Raw genomic sequence first — 12,847 nt, forward strand, 5'->3', positions numbered from 1 at the left:
ACAGCACTTCACTTTCCACATTTTATGTTCGCCTCATTCCAAAATGGATTTCATTTTCCTCTCAAAATTTTACACGCAAGACCTACTGATTAATTATTATTTTTTTGGGCAGGGCATAGTTTTTGTCCTCCCAGATTATTTTGTAGGGTGTGGTGTGTGGAATGGAATGAATTTTGGAATAAGACCGTAACATTTAAAAATGTGGAAAAAGCGAAGCGCTCCAAATACTTTCATATACTCAATAGTAGCGAGGCTTCAAACGGGATGTTCTCAGAGGGAAGTGGCCACTGAGCTTTGAGTGTCATCAGCGGGTTGCAACAGAGACACTGAAAGAGTCCCAGCAAAGCATAAAATGGACATTGGATCGTGAATTTTGATATTCAGCTTCCTTTTAGAGAACAGACAGTACCGAAACACTGAACAGTTGGACGTGTTTTCAAAAGCTCTGAGGTCAAATGAAGTCCACATGAGGTTCTAGTGCATTTGAGGCTCACCCTGAAATTTCACCCAAAAGTCCAATATCAACAACTGTGTCCAGGTTTTAGGGTTTAATAATGACCAGAATTTGTGTAGAAAGCACATTTTTATTCAAGTGTGATTACAAGACAAACAACATGACTGTGAGAGGCTTTGAACATTTTGTGACAGGAAGACAACTTTTGAAGGGTTTCGCCGAGGTTTTTTTTCCCCCAGGTCAACGGCCGCGCAGACAGAGCCCACAGTGGTCTTAATTAGCTTACTTGTTTGAAAAAGATCTTTTTTTGGAACAACCGAAGAGCAATTGAGTTTTTATAGCTTGGATTTGGGTGAACGAACAGAAAAAGGCCAAAAGGGCATTTCTAAACTTAGCACCTAAGCTACTAGTGAATGTGCATAAAGGCTACACAGCGACGCGCAGCGTAATAGGGCAGTGGTCGCTCCCCATCGCTTTGTTGCGGATCTTGCTGTCGCACAGAGCGGGCACCAGGGATGACGACAGCACAAAGTAATCGAGCCGCCAGCCCACGTTCTTTGACCTGGAATTCATCATGTAGGTCCAGAAGGTGTACGCGTTGGCCCGCTCGGGGTAGAGCTCGCGGAAGCTGTCGACGAAACCGGCCTCCAGCAGCCGGTCGAAGCCCTCGCGCTCCTCCGGGGTGAAGCCGGCGTTTTTCTTGTTGCCCTTCGGGTTCTTCAGGTCGATCTCCCGGTGGGCGACGTTGAGGTCGCCGCACAGCACGAGGGGCTTCTGCACGTCCAGCTCGCTCAAGTAGGCGCGGAAATCCACATCCCAGGTCTTGCGGTAATCTAAGCGCACCAGGCCTTTGCCGGCGTTGGGTACGTAGGCCGTCACCAGGTAGAAGGTGGGAAACTCTGCGGTGATGACGCGACCTTCCTTGTCGTGTTCCTCTTTACCTGAGCGAGTGAAGAAAGCCACCGTAAGAAAATGCGCTCGTGGACAACGAGCCAAGTGTTAGCAAAACGTAGGCCGGTTATTGTTGAGAATAAGCAACGTTCACAGGAGTCGGGCATGAAACGGTAGATTTTGGATCGATGCGCTAACTCGACCAGCCTGGGGAACCTCACTCCATCCACTTTTCTCCAGCCTCTATTAAGGTTACGAACAGTACGGGGGATACCCAAACGGCTGAAAACTTTTAGAATTGCGTACGAGTTGAAGAATGGCTTACGGATTTGATTTTGAAGAAATGCAGAATTAGAGCTTAAGCACACGCGTTTGTGGCAAAGACACCATATCTTCCGCTAACAACCCAGGCTAAACTTAGCTCCTCCCCGACATACAGCCGTTAGTATCACTTCAACGTACAGCGGCGGTCTTATGAAAGGAGTTTAATTCTTTCTGCGACCACGCCGGTAACGCGTCGAAATGAAGCAAAATACCATAAATCTGTTCCAATGTAAGGAAAATACGTAGCACACTAAAATATTTGACTTAATAAAAACCCAGTAACGACGGTTAAAAGGAACGTAGAAAATTAAACGGCGACTTGGCCACAGGGTAAAGAAGATCTGCCCGCAATCTGCCCAAGTGTGTGGAACCGCCGCTTGCGTTCAAATATGTGGCTTAAAGCGCGAGTACACAACTACGCAGATGGTATTTGTTTGCCCGTCTGTGTTTTTTTTCTGTTAGCATTAAGCTATGCGGTCGTTCTAATAAATAGCTATTGTGGAATTGTCTTTGTTTTATGTTTAGTTTCACGGCAAAATTCAGCCGGGAGTGACAATTGGCTTGAAAGGTTTAGTTTTTAAAGAATTGTTAATGATGCTCAAGTGGCGTTCGCTGCCACTAGCGTACAGGTTTGTACCGCAACCGGTTCGGGCAGCAAAGTACGCAAACGTTAGAATAGCGCTCACCGATGCCATACGTCACTTTGACGGGCTCCGTTTTGCAAAGCACGGCCACGCCGCCGTAGCCCCCCTTGTCGTCCGACGCGCACCAGTACTTGTGCGGGTACTCGGGCATGGACGTGATGTCAGCGGGCAGGTTTTTCTCCGCGCACTTGGTCTCCTGCAGGCACAGGACGTCTGGATTCTCCTCACGCACCCACTTGGAGGGGATGAACATAAGTGTTAACGGGCGGAAAAAACAAAATGCATTGGCTTTGCTTGGGCTTTTTGGATTTCAAGCACCAACTCACACTCAGGCCGTTCTTCTTCACCCAAGCTCTCAGTCCGTCCACGTTCCAGGAGGTGATCTTCATGTTGCCGTCGCGTCCATCTTTGCTGGTCATTTTGTCCGGGGGGTCTTCGTACAAAACGGGGGCTTCTGGTTCCTTAGTTTTCTTGGCTTTCTTTGGAGTACTTTCTGTAAATGGGGCACGATTGCAGCATACACGTTTAGGATTTTGTGAAAGCTGTCTTTTGTACTCCTGGACTAACCTGCTGCGGCGTCATTGTCCCCTTCTGCAGTCGCCTCTTCTGCCTTCTTGCCTCGCTTCATGCTCGAACGGAGGAAAACGCTTCGCAGACGCACAACACGCACACGCCGCAGCACAAGCGCCGCTGGGAAACGGATAAGAGGAAAAAAACCCACCACATTTTCACACTGGTTTCCAGAGCAATGTGCTCATGTTTGTTTCAGTTTATTCTTTCCACAGCCCCGAGATTGTACGCACAGTATTATACCTATTGCGATATTGTTTGATGTACTTTTTCTTCCATGTACAAAGCTTGCAAAACACAGGTTCGGAAATGTGACTGAATCTCTGGACGTTTATTATTAAAGTTATTTGCAATGCTTTAAAAAAAAAAAAAGCACTTCAAAGATTTTGCCCAACACCTCAGCATCATGCAAATTGCAACAGCAATCCAAAAGTCATTATTCTAACCATTTTAAAGCAGAATTGGACGCAGCTCAGTTGCAACTGTACCGGATATTTTGAGCAGTGACGATTATGCGTAATACTCTAATGAGAAAATGAGGCCGAGCCTGTGTTAGATGCGCGAATTAAGACGTTTTATGCGATTTATCACAAGACGCGACTCTCGACGGAGAATACTGCAGGAGGTCCGAGTTGCACAATGCACGACGCTAATCTTCGCGTTTCATTGTAACAAAGAGCGACCGGAGGCCTCCTTCCAAGCAAGCCAGTAATTCCTCGCTTGCTCATCTCGCTTCCATCGAGATCGGACGGTGCGAGTTTAAAGATTTGTCACCGGAGCCCGAAAACAAATCCAGATTGTCACATCATGCAAATATTCTTACTTGCACTTTTCGCAGGATGCAAAGCTCCGGACACGCTGCTCGCTCACGGACCAGCAGTCACTCCCCCCCCCCCAAACGTTCGTACAAAAGGAGAAGCTAATGCTATGCTAATGCGGCTGTAATGACACGAATCAAACCCGACCGAGCTTTCAAAGCTGCGAGGACGCGCAATGTTTTAACACTGCAGGTTGCGCGAAACGGAAGGCGTCAAAGCGCTCGAGTTTTGCTACTTAGGACACTTTATCGCAATGAATTCGCGCATGCGCAGCCATACATAACAGCGTCCTGTTTTCCCACGCGCTCCTTCAAATTGACCCTCTCATCAATGCCTGCGAGAAATCCGATAAGAGATCTACATTTTTGAGATGTTTAAAAATCACACACGAACACACGTAAAAGCGCTACCACGTTTTGATGTACTTTAATACGTTATCGGGTGAAATATGCGCCAGATATGAATGCATTTGTTGAAACTTAAAAGTCAGGCGAATCGAACACTCCCTTTAGTTTTTGGGGTTCTCGGGATTTCACCTGGACGAATTACTTCGCCGAGGAAGTGAAATCTTTTTGAATCAACGCACCCAAGTGGAACAAATGTGAGTTTAGTAAAGAGCTGAATGTGCGTCGGTATTCATACGATTTCCCCTGTGGTACAAAAGAAGCTACTTGACATGCGGTTGTAGCAACATGGCGAACTGTAAAGAAGGAAAGTGGACGGTTTTGGTTTTTTTTGCTGTCGGAAAGCAAATAACGTGTCGTATGATATATTTGTGCGAAAAAGAACAGTTAAAGTTAAATATACGTGCAACATATGGCACATTTGCACCGGTTTGAGTCGTGTCACTCAATACATTGCATTGTCATTGCAGACCATTTTTCCTTTCCCCTTGAAATTCGTATGCAGCAGCAATGACTGTTGTAATCGGGTTTGAGGGCAGCGCCAATAAGATTGGCATTGGGATCATCAGGGATGGAGAAGTACTTTCCAACCCGAGACGGACCTACATTACCCCTCCTGGTGAAGGCAAGCCTTTTTTTTCTCTCTCTCTCTCGTCTAAACCTTGACAATGTAATCAGACAACAACCGCACTTCCTAAGTGTAAGACACTTAAATGTTTTTGCCCCTTAACAGGCTTCCAGCCAAGTGACACAGCCAGACATCATCGCTCTGTTATACTGACAGTCTTAAAGGAGGCCCTGGAGCAAGCGGGGCTAAAACCTTCCGACATCGACTGCGTGGCATATACGAAAGGTCATTCAGCATGTGGACATTTGGAAGAAGGTTTTTTATGACGACATTTGTCATTTTTTTTCTCATCAGGTCCAGGCATGGGCGCACCCTTGGTAACGGCGGCTCTGGTGGCTCGCACCGTGGCTCAGTTGTGGGGAAAGCCCCTCGTCGGCGTCAACCACTGCATCGGGCACATCGAGATGGGCCGACTCGTCACCGAAGCCGACAACCCCACCGTGCTTTACGTCAGCGGAGGGAACACGCAGGTCGGCGGCAGTATAGGGTCGTACGTCGACGTGTTCGGAACAAACGTATCAAGTCATCGATAAACCTTTTTGCGTCTCCTCCCGCGAAGGTCATCGCTTACTCCGAGCGACGCTACAGAATATTCGGGGAGACTATCGACATCGCCGTCGGCAACTGTTTGGACAGATTCGCTCGAGTTATCAAGGTTTGTCTTGCGTTCATTGAAATGTAAGCGCATTGACACACGAAGTGTTTTTATGCGCAGATTTCAAACGATCCCAGTCCAGGCTACAACATAGAACAGATGGCGAAGAAGTAAGCGACGGCACACTAATGGTGTTTGTTCGTTTAGCCTCTTATTCATTTAGACATTTTCATTGTATTATTTAGAGGCACTCGGTATGCGGAGCTGCCCTATACCGTAAAAGGAATGGATGTGTCATTTTCTGGGATACTTTCCTTCATTGAGGTGAGCGGTTGGAATAATTCTTCATTTTAAAAGAACATTATGAATCCACGTATGTGATGTTCTAATAATAGGAAGCTGCTCATAAGATGCTTGGATCCGGTCAGTGTACAGCAGAGGACTTGTGCTTCTCCCTGCAGGTTAGAATAACTTATCAATTTGATCAAATATTACGAATACGTACGTACGTACGGACATATTTTAGTTTGTTCCTTCAGGAGACGGTGTTCTCAATGCTGGTGGAAATCACAGAGCGGGCCATGGCTCACTGCGGCTCCCGAGAAGTCCTCATAGTCGGCGGTGTTGGCTGTAAGTACGTTAGGAACCATTGGAATGCGTCTGGGTTCGTATTCTGAGAAATGTCAAAATTGTGGGTTATCCCCTTAAAGCTAAGCTTTTGTCTTTAAAAAAAAAACAAAAAATGTGCTTTAACATTAAATATGCCATCAAACAATGCATTCGCAGGTAACCTGCGTCTCCAGGAGATGATGGGACTCATGTGCTCGGAAAGAGGAGCCAAACTTTTTGCCACAGATGAAAGGTAGACCAGTCTGTCCATACTACCGGTACTGTACTTATGTCACGCAACACCCCGTACTCAGCAACTATATGGGAAGGTATTGTCCTAATATTTTGATTGTGTCATGTTTAATACCCAGTTAAAACGACGTGCAAATGAAAATGACTTTAGTGGTGTTCAGACAGCAAATTGTAACACGCAACCGGCAGAGAAAATTGTTCAGCGTGTCTAGCGATTGTGCTAAACTGTGCGTTTTTAATGAAAAGATTTGTATGAAAAAAGTGGCCACGTTTGTAATACCGCGTCCATAAATGAAATGTTTCTACTGTAGATTCTGTATCGACAACGGCGCCATGATCGCGCAAGCCGGCTGGGAAATGTTTCGATCCGGGCAAGTGACCGAGCTCGAGGACTCGTGGATCACGCAGAGGTAGGGCGCGCTTTAAATTTGCAACTCATCTCGGGTGTTTTTCGTCATTCCTAAACCTGACCCTCGCTCCGGTCGCAGGTACAGAACGGATGAAGTGGAGGTGACGTGGAGAGACTGACGGGGCAAACGGCACGTAAAGGGAAAGTCTCGAGCGTCCCGTGAAATTAAGCACCCACACGGCAACTCTTCTCTCAGGTAGCTTCTGATATATTGCGCATCCGACAAGTCGGATCACGGGAAGCGCAGCCTGTCCTCGAGCGTGTCGAGGAGGAAGCGGTTGTTTTTTTCCTGGAACGGACCGCTCGTTACCTCCTGCGCACTAGATGCCTGTCAAGAAAATGTGTTTAAATTCAGTAAGACACGAGACTTTAAATGTACTGCGCTTCATTTGTCTGTTGTTTTGGAAAACTGTTGCTAAAATATTGAATTGATTCCAGTCGCAAATTAATTTCCAATAAATAACAGCAGCGAGTCAAGTTTATTCACTTTTATTAAGCAATACTGTTCACGTACATTCCTCCTCCAGTGTAATTTTTTTCCAAATTCTTTTTCAAAAATCAACATATTGAACACTAAGCTCCCTTATGAATTCATGAGCAACATTCACCTGATTAGAAAACAAACGAAAGAACAAACGGGGGAAAACAGCATTAAGCTCTGACAGGGCTAAAGGGGGAAATAGTACTCGGCCTTTGAATACACCCCTCTGTAAACCCAAAAGACATAAACAGTAAAACTCTAGCAGGTATAAGACATATCAAACGGAGTCGGAGGGGGTGGGAAAAAAAAAAGACATCACCGTGAGAGTCGCTGGCACGGCCATCGCTAATAACAGATTTAACAAAGTGCTCGATTGACCACTCGCTTTGCACGGGACACAGTTTGTTAAAACTGTAACGTTCCAAAAAGGGGAGGAAAAAAATTCAATTACAGCTTCTCAAAGATTATTAAAAGAGGGGGGGGGGGCCCAGTCTCACACACACAAGATAAAATTCATAACGGGGCGATGGAACAACGGTCTGATTACTTAAGGCAGACATTTTAATAAGGCGTTTAAAAAAACAAAAAACAAAAAAAAAAAGTTCATTGCTGTAAGATCTCAAAAAGGAGTTAGTCCAAAGTGTCTCAGTGTGGCTTTGCATGAAGACATCATCCTGAGTGCAGCGTGTGAGAGGGGACTCCGAGAATTGTCCGTCGTTACGTCAGTGCGCACGAAGGCGCGTGTCGATTGCGTGCGCGTCGGTCTATATACGCTTCGGGGTTCCGCGCGCCACTAGGCCGGGTGCTCCCGGAAGTCCTTGTACCACATAACTCTTTTGGGATCTGAGAAGAGAAGACAAACGGGTTCTTAGAAAAAGTAATAAGGAACCCCCGTTTAAAACCCAGTGAAAATCCAAGACAGACACCAGAAAAACAAACTTAGAATGTTAGTTCTCCAACATGACTGTAAATGCATTTGAAGACAAAAAAAGAACAGGAAGCATAAAACGCAAATTTCAGAGGCGCGGTTTTTGGCGGGATCGCTTGTCAGCAAGCGCGAGTGCCCCGGCGTGAGCTGCGGCTCACGGCAGCTCCTGCACGGTTGTGCTCATTTGGTTTTCTTTATCCCATTAAAAAAAACACTGCTTCATATGACATCAAACAAACGGTTAAAGTGTATCCGTGACTGACTCTCCTTTCCCACGTGCAAGGGCATTACAGTAAGTATAGTGTAAAAACCGTTTCAAAAAATAATAATAAAAGTCTACTACCGGGGGTGTGAACAAGGAACCACGATGTCGCGTGGGAAAACCTGTATTCTTCATGTACATGTTAAGACGCCAGTACCATAAGTTATGCATTAAGCTTGAATCGTTTATTAGTTTCTACTGGATTTAATCACTTCCATTTTAGATGCTTAATTGGGCTAGTTTAACAAAGGGTAATATAAAGCACCGATTTTCACATTTACTTTTGAAATAAAACTGCTGTATCTTCTCGTGTTCCGATCACTTTACCGTTCAACAACGTACCTTTTTTCTGTTTGTTGCAGATTGCATTCCATTCTGCAGAGAAACCCAAAAAAAGGGGTGTTAGAAAACAACTTTCTCCCGTGATCGATAGTTACCTTCTGAACTTTTCCTTTTTTTTTTTTTTTTTTACGATGGTTTTCCAGTTATCGCTATTGAAGAGTTACCTCTATTATGGAAGTTGAGAGCCTCCACAAGGTGGCGACAACTGAGTAGCAGCTCCCCGTTGTTCTCGTCCAGCTCAGGGTGCGTCGCCGGGGCGGTGGAGGTAGCGAAGGGCCTGGGCGTTTCTTCGGGTCGAGGGGCGGGGGGGTCGGCGCCCTCCGGAACGGGCCTCGTCTCGCTGATGAAACTCAGCCCCCATTGGTTCTGGAGCAGAACACCGATGGCGTGGCGGTCCTCCTCCAGAACGCCGCCAGTCGCTTTGGCCTTCACCTTGGAGGCGTAGCTGACGGCCGGCTGCAGCTTGGCGGGGCTGTCCTGCACCGGGAAGGCGGGCGGGGGCTTGAGCAGCGACAGACTGTCCTCCACCCACCTCGCTTTCCGGGTAAGCTTTTGGGAGCGGTCGAGGTCCTTCTGGCCGGCGTCTCGGCGAAGGCCGCGTCCTTTGTGCTGCTGGCCCTTGCGCTCTTTTTCCACGCGGAAGCCGAAGCCGTGCGAGCGGGTCGGTCCGATCGGGTCCGCGTCGGGGGAGAGCTGCCGGGGCCGCCCTCCGGAAAGGCAGCCTCCTCCGCCCCCGCCGCAGTTGCCGGAGCCGGGCGACAGGCGGCGGTTTCGGACGCGGGGCTCCGGGTTGGCGGTCACGACGAGGACAGCTGGGTCGCACAGGGTATCGGACTCGCACACAGTGTTATTGGCTTCCCACGTACCTGGAAGAACACGCACGTCATTTATAGAGCTAGACTGATTACGGGCGCCGGTAGTCAGCATTTGACAGGGAGCTATTGGTTTGTTAAACATTTTCCAGTTTGTAAGAAATTGAACTGTAAAAAGATGTCAATGTTAACAAGATGTTTAATAAACATATGCTTCAAGGCTTTGAAACCAAGTTAGGTTTTGGAGTTGGTATTGAAAATTGATGAGTCTTTTACACCAAGCAAAGATCAGCTCCAAATAGCAGTCGTGGGCTTTGTTGACTATTAATAATCGGTATAGACACCGCTGTCTCTCTCATTAATTGACAACTCCGAGCTAAAATGAAATGTAGTAAAACGATTATTGAAAGAGACAAAAGGTGTTGGAATCAGACATCGTAGGGCTACGCTGTTCCGAAAATTAAGTGTTCCACTCAGCGTGTTGTGTCTGGAATGTATTTGTAGGTGTATAATCAAAGACAAATCCTTATATTGTGACTGCGGTTATTTAGGCCACTTTAAAGAAAAGACGACATATTCTCCGTAGTGACCTTCCGTCGAACCAAGCGGGTGACGTCAGCAAAACCGGAGCCTCTCAGGGCAAACGGATCAAGTCGGAAGAGATCAAACACCGGCCCGGTTGGCCCATCATCGCCAAACGACACATAGCGAAGAAATCGGTGAGTTCAACACCGCGAAACGGATCACGGATGCCCCAACGGAACATTCGAGAACTCCACGCGACGAAGTAGCAGCAGCAGCTTGAGATCCTGTTACTAGCGCACCTTTTATTCACAGCGTCACGATAAGTTAGAAACACAGTGGACGTCGGAACCCCCAAAATCGTGGACAAAAGTCGAGTTTAGACCGTCGCCGCCGAACCGGGGAAGCTTTTCCTCCCAAGAAATGGAAACGTTAGCTAAGCTAGCCACGCTCATCAAAGTTTCGTAACAAGCCCCATTCAATGCAAAGCGAGGAGCAGCCAGCCGAGCTCCTCGAGCGAGCGAGCGGCGCTAGCCATGTCGGCAAACACCCGAATAACGTGTCCAGTACGCCCTTTGGGGCTAATATGGCGACGAGTGGAGCGGACGTACCCGTCTTGATATGCATGTCTTTTCGCGGAAAGTGTCGAAGAGCGCGGACCGTTGAGTGAACTTTTGTTTACAGCGTCGGAATAACGTCGTCTCGCCTTCTCGCTGCCAGCACCAGGAAACGACACGACAATGTGGGTGGGTAGGGGGGGGGGGGGAAGTGGGCCCGGAAATCAACGCTCCGGCTGGAAACGCGGACGCGGACGCGGCGCAGAAACGGACCGGGAGCACACGTGACAACCACGTTGCGGACTTTACGCGACGTTTTAAAAGAACAGAGGAACACTTATTTATTAGTATAAACCGAATGGCTGAAGCCGAGAGTTGTCTAATAATTGTTGCGTTAATTTAGCGGGTTTTTTCCCCCTCACCTTAAATCTGTCATTTGAAACGTGTTCATGTAATTGTATTTTTTTCATCAATGTGTTTTGCTAATTAAAAATACCAAAATGTCAAAATTGGAATGAAGTATTCTCTTATTGAAGTCAACTATGTCTGTTTTTTTGTTTTATCTCTTTTAAGTGCGGCGTGTGGGCTGTTAAGCGCGAGCCTGTGATGTCGTCTGTGAAGATTAAACGGTAAAGGAACATTTTAGATGTAAGATCAAAGGCAGACTTAAAGGAATCCAAAAAAAAATAATCATAATTTGCTTTATTTATTTGAATACCAATAAAGGAATTTTTGATGTTTTAATTCATTTTACCGAATAACTTGATGCCGGCAGAGCGGCACATCCTCACGCGATCAAAATCACGTTGTGTTATGTGAAGTTACGTCGAGTAACTAAATAAAGATTGACCGATATATTTTTGTAACGGAGTAGATTATGTTTTAACATCGACGGTCCGCGCCTCCACGGGGGGGCGGGGGGGGTCGCCGTCGTCGAGCGACGTCAAATCGAAGCGACTCGGTGAAGTCGGTCCGGGGAGGTATTTTCTTTCTCCGACTTCGCGAGCGGGACCTCCCAGTTGGAGTGGCGTTCGAGTGCGCTTTCCCCGGCGGGAGGTGGGAAAACTCCGACTTCCCACTTTTCCGTTTGTTCTCTGCGGAGTAATGTAGTAAAACGAATCCTTTAGGAGACTTTTAGTCGTCGGAAAACAGACGAAAATCCTTCCGTGTCCCGACGTTCCGACGGTATCGTGTGGGAAACAATGACTAGGTGAGCGGATTACATTTGTACGCCGTATGGATTTGGTTGAAAGTTTTGATGCGTTCCTCTGGTCTTTGCGCCAACAGATGGACATCAAGTGTCACCGCATGTCCGAATTCCCACCTGAGGCAGCTGCACAAGCTTATGGACTTCTCCGAGTTGAAGCGAACTCCCTTCGCCGTGGCGATGAACGCGTCCGGTGCCTTCGGGTACCTTCAACACCTACCGTGGGAATACTTTACACAAGGTCCAATACAGTATAAGGCAATTGGGATTTTCGTGGACACACGTCAGACGCTTTGACAGGTCCATTTTCTCAGTGTCTTTCCACCGTTTGCGTGTTCGTTATTGTTTCAGGTCACAGAGTGTAAACTGCACAACTTTGCGGAAGAAGAAGAAGAAGAAGAAGCCAGCACCGCTTGTCACACGTATCGTTTACGTTATCGCGAAGGGACGGCGAGCGGCGGGTCGGAGAAGAGGGAAAAGCACGACGTTAATCGCTAAGCTATCGTGCGACGGAGTGGCGAAAGACCGAGAAAAGTGATTACGAAGAAATATTGTTCCATAGCTCTGGCTGGAACGGCGTTGAAGTAGACACTTAGCCAAGTTTGAACAACAAAATAAGCCAACGAATGCGCGTCCGGAGATATAAATGTCAAAGAATTCACGGCCAGGAAAGAACTGGTGAGGTTGAAAGTGTATTATTATTATTAATAATAAATGTTCAGGATATGCGATAACTTTTGATTGTCGTATCAGTCGCAATAGTGGATCTCGGAAGTGGAAATATATTATGGCATTCAAGAGAAGACGTCCGTCCACGCGTAAAGTATCCAATTGTTATCAGCAAGTTATTTTTTCTGTTTGCAAAATAGTGTGCAGAGTTAGAATTTCCATGTTGTTTTCCACCAAGGCTGAAAACAGAATCGGTAAAGCCGACTTAAACCGTAGACGCGGGTATTTTTGACGAGGGCGTGTGGAATTGCCATACACTTTGACTCAGGATGCATCTTTTGGATCGCAGCGGGTCGGGCAGTATTTGACGTGAATGTTTTTCCCTCTGAAGCAGAGTGAAAAGAGTACCGAATTCCAAGTGAAGTCGGAGTTTCAGGGAGGCGACGCGATGGGTCGGTATTAGGTTGGA

General features: G+C 47.0%; 3 protein-coding genes across 4 annotated transcripts; 1 reads left to right on the forward strand and 2 right to left on the reverse strand.

The window, feature by feature from the left end:
• Positions 1-564: 564 nt before the first annotated feature.
• apex1 (APEX nuclease (multifunctional DNA repair enzyme) 1) lies at positions 565-3,946 on the reverse strand. Its single transcript, XM_061761596.1, has 5 exons — positions 3,707-3,946; positions 2,881-3,003; positions 2,640-2,806; positions 2,356-2,548; positions 565-1,395 (listed from the first exon to the last, which is right to left on the reverse strand). The coding sequence occupies exons 2-5, from the start codon at positions 2,939-2,941 to the stop codon at positions 881-883; spliced, it is 936 nt and encodes a 311-aa protein (XP_061617580.1). The 5' UTR covers positions 2,942-3,003; positions 3,707-3,946; the 3' UTR covers positions 565-880.
• Positions 3,947-4,014: 68 nt separating this feature from the next.
• osgep (O-sialoglycoprotein endopeptidase) lies at positions 4,015-7,075 on the forward strand. 2 transcript variants are annotated; one of them, XM_061761595.1, is made up of 12 exons: positions 4,015-4,302; positions 4,576-4,730; positions 4,839-4,958; positions 5,028-5,203; positions 5,293-5,388; positions 5,449-5,498; positions 5,574-5,652; positions 5,724-5,789; positions 5,868-5,958; positions 6,115-6,190; positions 6,501-6,599; positions 6,678-7,075. In XM_061761595.1, the coding sequence occupies exons 2-12, from the start codon at positions 4,616-4,618 to the stop codon at positions 6,715-6,717; spliced, it is 1,008 nt and encodes a 335-aa protein (XP_061617579.1). In that variant the 5' UTR covers positions 4,015-4,302; positions 4,576-4,615; the 3' UTR covers positions 6,718-7,075. The 2 variants fall into 2 exon arrangements, 1 of the variants encoding a protein (XP_061617579.1); XR_009786342.1 differs by lacking the exon at positions 6,678-7,075 and having other exon boundaries at positions 5,868-6,019; positions 6,501-6,561.
• si:ch211-214j24.10 (uncharacterized protein LOC558894 homolog) lies at positions 7,072-10,711 on the reverse strand. Its single transcript, XM_061761597.1, has 4 exons — positions 10,557-10,711; positions 8,776-9,477; positions 8,612-8,644; positions 7,072-7,922 (listed from the first exon to the last, which is right to left on the reverse strand). Exons 1-4 carry the CDS (start codon positions 10,570-10,572, stop codon positions 7,873-7,875), a joined length of 801 nt encoding a protein of 266 aa, XP_061617581.1. The 5' UTR covers positions 10,573-10,711; the 3' UTR covers positions 7,072-7,872.
• Positions 10,712-12,847: the final 2,136 nt, after the last annotated feature.

Source organism: Phyllopteryx taeniolatus, chromosome 22 (genome assembly GCF_024500385.1).
Source record: "Phyllopteryx taeniolatus isolate TA_2022b chromosome 22, UOR_Ptae_1.2, whole genome shotgun sequence".
NCBI lineage: Eukaryota > Metazoa > Chordata > Actinopteri > Syngnathiformes > Syngnathidae > Phyllopteryx > Phyllopteryx taeniolatus.